This window comes from Sminthopsis crassicaudata, chromosome 2 (assembly GCF_048593235.1).
Source record: "Sminthopsis crassicaudata isolate SCR6 chromosome 2, ASM4859323v1, whole genome shotgun sequence".
NCBI classification, from domain to species: domain Eukaryota; kingdom Metazoa; phylum Chordata; class Mammalia; order Dasyuromorphia; family Dasyuridae; genus Sminthopsis; species Sminthopsis crassicaudata.
Window position 1 is genome coordinate 537,316,662 of NC_133618.1, and position 9,506 is coordinate 537,326,167.

At 38.5% G+C, this 9,506-nt stretch overlaps 1 protein-coding gene across 1 annotated transcript in view; it reads left to right on the plus strand.

Moving 5' to 3' along the window:
- The window catches only part of CALML4 (calmodulin like 4), a 15,061-nt gene extending 5,992 nt beyond the window's left edge, over nt 1-9,069 (plus strand). Inside the window, exons 4-5 of the mRNA XM_074294724.1 lie at nt 279-467; nt 6,900-9,069. Of these exons, the coding sequence (XP_074150825.1) occupies nt 279-467; nt 6,900-6,997 (287 nt within the window). The 3' untranslated portion in view covers nt 6,998-9,069. The remainder of the gene's footprint in view (nt 1-278; nt 468-6,899) is intronic.
- Nucleotides 9,070-9,506: the final 437 nt, after the last annotated feature.

Below are 9,506 nucleotides of genomic sequence, written 5' to 3' on the forward strand. Positions count from 1 at the left end.
TTTGACAGATGAGGAAAGTAAGGCAAATGACTTGCTTAGAGACACACAGCTAATCTGAGGCCAGTTTTCCTATCTCCTGATCTTACATTCTATCTACCATCTATATGATCCCTTCTCCAATCCACAAGGAAAGCAATTGTAGAAAGACCAAAAAGGCAAGTCCCCTCTTTTTTTTTTTTTTTTGGTCCTGAGTTTATGTTTATTTTATGATTAAATTCCCATTAACTCTCAGTTCTTCTGGAGAAACCTCCTTATCCCTTGTGCCTTGGTGTTTCCAGACAGAAATGCAGAGCTGGATTTCTCTACCTTCCTTACCATCATGCATAAGCAAATGCAACAAGAAGAGCCGCAAAAAGAAATTCTATTGGCCATGCTGATGACTGATAAAGAGAAGAAAGGATACATCACTGCGGAAGAGCTGAGATCCAAACTCACTAAATTGGGAGAACGGCTAACTCACAAGGAAGGTAAGGGGCTTTTGTGGGTCACTGAAGGCAAGTGATCCATCATTCAAGGTCACTGGTCAGAGCTTAAAAGGACAAGTGACCATCAGGCTTCTGCTCAGGATTTCTTGGCAAAGACATTGGAGAGCTCCAGCTCATTTTACAGAAGAGGAAACTGAGGCAGGGTTAAGTGACCTGTCCAAACTCACACAGTTAGGAAGTGACTGAGGTTGGATTTGAACTCATGAAGATGAGCCTTCCTGACTCCAGACCCAGCACCCTATCTGCTGTACCACCTAGTAGCCCTTAAGGCAGTTGGAGTAGATGTTTTCTAAGGTCCCTTTCTACCCCTAAAATTCTATGAATTTAAAACACAACTCTTTTAAAGTTCTAATTTTGGATAAGAAATTGAACTCATTCTAAGCAGGGACAAAAATGCTGGCATTTGCTTGAAATGTTTTAAATTACACTCAGTGGCCCTGTGATTATTTAAGGAAAATCTGTTCTTCCAAGAATCAGCCAGTCCTTTATTGGAAGGTAGTTTTCACCAAGGATTTTTCCTCAGGCCCCTCCTTGTTCTGGAAGTTCACTTGCGTATCTGACCTTTGCTCCTTGACAGTAATAAAAGCAAATACCCGGGATTAATCCTGGTCTAACAAACACCCACACAATTTCCAGGGAAATACAGTATGTCAGGAATGCACAGGAGGATTCCACTGGTTGAAACTTTTCCAAATCATCAGAATCTCGGCCAACCTTTCTGCCTCTTAAGAACTTGCCTTTTTATTTGAGAAACCAGATCCTCCTCTGGCTCCAACTCCAACTCAAAGCCCCTACATCAAATAAAGACCTTGCTCCAGAATGAACGAACCCCTTTTAGTTCTATTTTTCCAACCTTCCCTCCCCCAACTACCCTTTCCCCTTCCTCCCACTTCGGCCATTTCAGAGCTGGGGAACAGGGGATAAGTGAATCAAGGATCTTGCTTCCTTTCAGCTGGTTTCCCTTCAGCATCACTCTCAATTTCATGTTTTTTCCCTAGATGACAACTCAGAAACCTGGGAATCATTTTCCTTTTGGCTAATTGGTTAATTCCTTTTTTTTTTTTTTTTTTTTCCTTTGGCCCCTACAAGGAATTCAGCTGATATTTAATGAAAGCCCAAATCTAAGCAACAGAAAAAGGTGGGTGGGAAATCTACTTGCTATCCAGAATAGATCCTGTGGGGTTTTTCTAGGGGGGAGGAGGTGAATCAAACCAGACCATTTATTTTTAAAATTTTTTTTTGGTATCCCCATCATTTAGCACAATGCTTGGCAAATATTAGGTGCTCAAATAATTGCTAATTTAACTTGTCAAAGAGCTCTTAACAGAAAACATTCAACTATTTTTTTTTAACCTACTTCTTAGTGGATTGAGAGGCAAGCAGCTTCAGTGGATGTGGAAGTTGTAGGTCAAATCTTGCCTCTGCCACAGATTAGTTTCATGATTTTGAGCAGTTTGAGGCCTGGAAACCATGAATGGTAGATTGAAGATCTGAATTTGGAAGAGGGTGTTTTCCCCATCTAGAGTTCTTTACCCCGAGGAAATTATCAGATAGCTAAGAAATGTATGAGGTTCAGAGCAAGATATTTGAATTAGCAAAATGAAATAATATCAATATCCCTCTCTTCAAGCAGCTTACATTCTAGAAGGGGGAATAAGACTTATGTGCACCAGTGATTATGCTAATTGCTTTTAACCAGAAGGGTATGGCAGATTTGAGAAGGAAGAAAATACTGTGAGGTATCAGGAAAGCTTCATGAAGGGGGAGGTGGGAGGGTTCCTCAGCTGGGCTTGGAAGAAAAAACAAGATTATACCATGAGACAGTTCAGAGAGACAAATTCAGAAAGACCAGTGGGAGTGGGACAAAATTAAGGAGGAACTATTTATCTGGATGGGCTGGAACATAGTTGTTATTGTTGTTCAGTAGTTTCTGTTGTGTATGACTCTTTGGGATTTTCTTTGTTTTTGGAGAGGCTATTGAGGTTAAGGGTCTCAAAGCCAGTAAGTGTTATGCCTGAGGCTGGATTTGATCTCAGATCCTCCTGGTGCTCTATCCACTATGCCATCTGGCTGGCCCTCTTTGGAGTTGTCTTGGATGATTTACTGGAATTGGTTTTGCCATTTCCTTCTTTAGCTCATTTTACAGATGAGAAAACTGAGGCAAATGTGGTGAAGGGACTTGCTCAGGATTACCCAGGTTATAAGTGTCTAAAGACATATTTGAACTCAGATCTTCTTCTCTTCAGGCCCATTACTGGGACAGAGCAAAGAAGGGGAATAGTAATAATAAGGGTAAAAATAACGGGTTGGAGCCTCTAACACCAGAGTATTTAATCTTGCAGTCCATGAAGAACCTTTTTGAGAAAGGGGATTTTCTGCTCAGACCTGCATTAGGAAGATAATTTGGGCAGTAGTCTGAGAGCTGAACTTGAGTGTGGCTAGACATGTTTTATCATATAGATTGGGATCTGTATGTTTTCAGGAAGGGCCTTATCTCCTTTCCAGGAACTGGATCTGAGAATTTTATGGAGTTTTTGTTTGGTTTTGTTTTGCATTCAGGTATGGGTAAGTAAGAGGGAATAAAAATGAATAGTTTCAGAGTTAAAAAGGAACTCTAATGTCATCTAGTCCTCCTAAGCTGTATAGGAATAGAATCCCTTTTAGAATATTGTGAAAGAGTAGTCACCCATCTTTCGCTTGAAGATTTTCAGTGATGGAAGGCAACACCCATGATGAGGAAAAACGATGAACCCAGAGACAAACCTCTGCCCTGTCAAGATTTTGCCTAAGACTCACTCTTCCATCTCCAATTCTGCCCAACAAATATCTTTCTGAATGACTCAACACCAAGATCTACAACAGAAGAGCCTCTTTGATTATAAAGCCCTTTCTAGGACATTTCTTAACTTGGGAACTAGAAGATCTGCCCTTGCCAAATACACACATCTAGTGTATTTTTCTCTAAGTTTAGAGTTTTGCATGTCACCAAATATTGGAAGGAACCTCAGGTGTTCCTGGATCAAGAAGCTTCTGTCCTCTTCTAGCAATCCTCTAATGAGGGGAGAACCCACTCCCCTTCTATTCCACCTTTGGACAAAAGATTTTTAGCAAGTTTTTCCTTTTTTCAAGCCTCTTGGCAGCTTCCACCCTCTAGTTCTGATTTTGTTCTCTGGGACAAAAACTCTCCTTACTGGGGATAGTCCTTCAAATCCTTGAAGATACAATTGTGCCTCTCCCTCCCAACACACAGTATAATATTTGGGTCCTTCACTATCTTTGCTGTCCTCTTCTTGACCTGGTTCAACAGGATCAATGTCTCTCCTAAAATATGGTTCTCAGAAATGAACAGTTCAGATATGATTCAATGAGGGCAGAAGTAAATTGGATCGGTGACTTCCCTGCCTCTGAATGCCACACTTTCCAATATAATCCGTGGTTTGGGGGCTCTTCTATCACAAAGAATAGAGGCAGAACATTTTCTGAAGAGTAATGTCAAGAACACAGCTAAAAGCTAGGGGTCCAAATAAACAACTCTCAGTATTGAAATGCTTAGTTCTTTTTGCAGTTCATGCCTGCTGGAAGTGTTAAAGCACTTTGAATTTTTTGGAGGCTCACCAAACTCAATTATGATGAACCTGGAGTCAAGACAACTTAATATTCAACCCCTGCCTCAGACTAGCTGGGCAAGTCAGAACCCATTTGGGGCCCATTTTCCATTTGCAAACTGGAAAGATTAGACTAGATGATCTGGTACCATTCAGCTCTGAATTTATTTTATGATTCTTTTCAATAACTAAAATGGTGGAATGGATAGATCACTGGGACTAGATTTAGAAAGCTCTGTCACTAATTATGTGACCTTGGAAGTCACTCGACTTCTGCCTCCACCTCTTGGTTGTTGTGAGGATCACATGAAATATTTGTATATTGCGTGGCACAGTGCATGGCACAAAGTAGGTACTAAAAATATGCTTGTTCCTTTCCCCTTCCTTTCCCTCTAGGGAATGTCCAAAAACTTAATATTCATTGTTGAAAAAGGAGTTAGTTAGCATGATGGACTTCAGTCAGGAGGTCTGTGTTCTAGTTCCATCTTCTGTCACTAATTAGCAAAGTCCCTTTTCTGTTTGCCACATCTACACTAAGGGAGCTGGCTTAGCCTTAGATGATCTCTCATCCATCATAGCTGTACCATTCTACAATTCTCTGGATCCAGGGAGTAGTTTTATCCAAAAGATTCTAAAATCATTGTAAAGGATTTAAAGATAAAATATTTCTCCTCACTTTTTCAGTCCAATAACTACCAAAATTGTGACTGATACAGCATCCAGATTTTCTCCCTTAAGTGCTGAGGGATTCACCTAGGTCCTTTATCTGCCAGGCCTATAGGATTAGGAGGCAGCATTATAGCAGATGAAGATCCAGTTTTGAGCCAAGATCTGGAATCAAGTCTTTACCTATGACACATATAAGGGCTTTATGACTGTGGTCAAGTCAAATTTCTAAGCAATTCTCTGAGACTTTTAAGTTGTAGAATAATCCTACCAATGCAATCACAGATCTGGTTCCAAACAATATATGGAGAGTTAGCAAGTAGGCTGCTGTGAGTCTCCTAATTCATGTGTTTAATGATCTGTATCTAAAGCAAACAACACATGCCACCAAAATATCTATCATTGGTTTAGCCAGCAAAGAAAATAGTAGTGTTCCCAATGAAGAGAGAGGACCAGTTTTATTTCCTCCCGCTTCAAGGCAGAAAGGACATCAGATCTTGGCAATCCAGGTGCTGAAGGATTCTTTCCTCTTTTAAATCTTGAGCAGCTAATCAGGCTTGAAGGCATTTCTAAGATCTGGCCCTGGCCTACTTCAGGACCTTGGTTCTTTACCGATCATCAGATCAGGAAATCATTACGGAGCATGACCTGATTTCTACCCAGATGGTATCATCAGGCACTAGCACGATGCTGGAAAATCGTGTTTTCCATTAAAATGGGCATGAGGGAGTCTCCTGCTGGCAGCCTTCATCTTGCTAGAAAGTGACTCAGAGCCCCCAGCAGTAGAGGGATTTGATGTTTAGGGACGACATACTGGGATGTTTCCAACTAGCCGGCTGTTTCGTAGGAAACTTCTTGGTGAAGGAAGATAAATTACAGTCTCCTCAACTTCCTAAAAATACCCAGAACTACTATTACTAGATTCCAGCTTGGGCACTGAGTATAATAATTACACTTTGGGAAAGGATGGCTGAGCAGAGAATCACAGGACATTTTCTAACTGCCTTGAATTATATGTGTTTATGGGGGTCTTTGTCCCAGATAATTTAATATGGTGACACTTTTCATATGCTGATTTAAGGGTCTTAAAAGTCGAATCCTTTGCAAAAGAGTTATAACAATTTACAGTAGAGAGAAATTGCCCTCATGTGATTCTTAACATGGGATCCATGAACTTATTTAACATATTGATAACTGTATTTCAATGTAATTGATTGCCTTTCTAATCCTGTTTTATGTATCTAAAAATATAATTCTGAGAAAGGGTTCATAAGTTTCACCATACTGCCAAAAGGTTAAGAATCTCTGCCTTAGAGCAAATGATGAAAAGAGCGGGAAAAGAGTTTACAAGGATTGACTTCATACTTGGGAATAGATGGTATTGGGTAAAAAGGTATGTGGTGAGTCTCCATAGACCCAGGCATCTAGAACCAGAAGAAACATTGGAAGCAATTAAAAAACCAAAAAACTCAGATTAATTATAGCTTTGTGGTTTTATAAATAGATTCATTTCAGTTCCACTATTCTCATTTTTAAAAAGAGGAAATATTGTAATACAAAAGATAATCAAGTACTAATTATCTTATTGGTATTGTGGAATAATGAAGAGAGAAATAAAAGTTTTGCCTTCATACTGTCTACATCCAGGTCGACATGATTCCAGCTTAGGTATAGGGATACAGTAGGTGTTTGATATACATTTATTAAATTAAACTCAATCCCAAGGACAGAGAATCCTGACTAGACTGGACTAATCCTGGTATTAAAATGGTGGTTCAAACTGTTTTTTTGAATAAGCTGGAGTGAGAATAAGGTTCTTGCTCATAATGGTCTCTTTTTCTTCCTTCCTCCTCACTTTCCCAAATTTTAGCAAGTCTTTGGGAATAGTCTAAACTGAGGCTAAAACCATTTAAGATTGGCAAAATCCAAAGCCAGGCTCTGCAGTATCTGACCAAGCAAACCCTTATCTATTTTGCACTCAAGGTTTTGCTTTCTTCAATGTGTGAAAATGCTATATGCCTGTGGGTATTCTAACATAATAATGTTAAGATTCTTTGGGGAATCTCAATTTCTGAAGATTGTAATGTGATGCATAACAAACAATACTGAAACTGAACTCAGATATTAATGTGATTCATTCTAGTGGATGATCTCCTGAGAGAAGCTAATATTGGACCAAATGGCAAAGTGAAATACAATGAATTTATCCAAAAGATCACCCTTCCTGCAGCAGATTACTGACTTGGATATATATGGATACATGGAGACATTTCTGAAATCTGAAAACATCTGATACTCAATTGGATTTCTTTCTAAGGGGAATGGTAATGTCATACCTAAAGTGCTACCTTATGTTTCTGCTGCAGACACAAGAATTTAGCTGTAATGATACAAATAAAATTGTTTTAACAGTGCTATGACCTTAACAAATCAGTCCATTTAAATGGGGCCACCAACAAAGGCCAAAAAGGTGGTGGTGAGTCTGGAAGATTCTTCTTCCAAATCCAGCCTCAAGACACTTTGTGTAATCCTAGGCAAGAGACTTCACCTTTTTTGCTTCTGTAAAATGAACTGGAAAACAAATGGCAAACCACTCTAGTATGTTTTCCAAGAAAACCCCAAGTGGTATCTTGAAGTCAGATATGATTGAACAATAAAATACCAAACACTACTTTTAAAGCTTAGTAACTATCTTTCAAACGAAAAGAAAAATTCTTTGCCACTACAGCATTAAGTTAAAATATTCTTGGTGAGTTTTCATGCTGCTTCATAGGGTCACTCCCTAATGTGGAACCATAATAGCTAAACATGGGAAAACTATAATAATAATGTATTAAGGTCATACTGCAAATAGAATATGCTGAAATCCATGGACACCCTACACAAGCTTTTTTAAAAAACATTTCTGAACACTTACAAAAACACTACCTACTACCAGAGGCATGGGCTTTGGTGGAAACTGAACATTTCACTAACTAGAGAGGTACATTTATGTCTTCACAGCTTGGCTGTTTATTTTTTTCCCATCACCCATGGCATGGAGCTCCTTTCTCTCCTGCACACGTTAATAGGCTCTTCCAAAAATTTGGTTAAGGCCAACCTCATTAAATGTGCCTTCAATACAACTCCTTAGGAGAATGTGCCTTGGATCACTTCTGCTCTCCAATCTTTTCTCTCTCTAGTTAACAGCTCCTTACTCACTAACCTTCTCTGGATCCCAACCATCTCAACAAGCTTTCTCTTCCCTTTCACAGATAAAATTCAAAATTCAGAGACATTAATAAAACATGTTCTTCCTGGCCACCCACTCATTTCTCAATCCCCGTACTCTCGGGCTTCTACTCTAAAGCTATTAATAAACTCAGTGATTAAACTCTGATCTTTTTCTGTTTTCATCTTCTGTGACTTCTGGAGCTTCTAACACTATCTTGATCCTTCCTATTTGTATATACTAGTAGGATGTTCCTCAACCTCTTTGTGGGATTATCATTATAAATTTTTACTTCATAAACATGAGTATTCCAAGGCTGTGTCATGGGATCATCTTTTTTCTCTACACTTTCCCCTGGTGAAATAACTTGTGACTTTACAGTCTTTAGTTTGATTACGATTATGTATCTATATTCACCTCTACACAGAACAGCCATATATGAAATGGTGGCATTTCAAATTGAACATGTTCAAAAACAGAAATTCACTTCCCTCCTTTATTTCTATTTAGCCTAATTCCTCCAATCCATCCTTTATATATTGGCTAAAATAATCTTCCTAAAGCACAGGTATGACCACTACTTTCTCAAATATTTGAAGCATTTTCAGGTTAAAACAAAAACAAATCTCTATCTTTTAAAGCTCTCTCTAACATTGCTTCTAACCTCTCCAGACTTAATGCTTTTTTGTGATGTAGGGAAACTATCACTAGTTTTTCTCTGAACTTGCGTTGTACTCTTGAATGTAATCCCAGAGATAAGATTCCTTATGTTATCTAAAAGGTCCAGTTGAGATGTCACCTGCTTTGCATAAGTCTCTGATCCTACGATTTCCCCTTACTGTTTAATGAGCCTCCTCAGATATTTCTAATGTACTGTCTGGATCTTTCCTTTGTATCTTCTAGTCTTTATGGCCAGAATTTTCTCTATTTGATAATCTTCTTTGCCTACAGTGGAATATATCTCCTTGAGGGTAGCAGCTGTTTCAAGAACAATCACATTAATACTAACATAACAGCTACTGAAACTTAAAACTGCACTGAAACTTTTGGGATTTTCTAGTGTGAACACACAGGAGATACTTAATAAATGCTAAATTTAAAAGAACTTGTTTCTTTTTCACTCATGTCATATGGAATCATATGGAATCCTGCAACCTTCTCTTATACTATTTTAAGTTGTTCCAAATAGATGTATCAACTCCAGAATATCTTTCAACCAGATTCTAAAATATTAAAAAAAAAATCTCTGCCCTCTCCCCCAAAATCTGCTACACTGCCCCTATCTTATTATACTAAATCATATAACTGCATGTAGTCTTTTATTTCTTTGTGCCATTTATGGAATAGTGATAGTACCCTTTTAATTTTATTTAAAAATAGATGCAAGAAGTGGAAAAAATTATCATCATAGAACTTGGAGGAAGCCTAGAATCAACTCATACCACTTCATTTTAAAAGATGACAAAAATGAGGACTTGAAAGGGAAATCAACTGGCCCAAGGTTGGTTAGGTAATTAGTTATAGAGTCAGGAATTATTT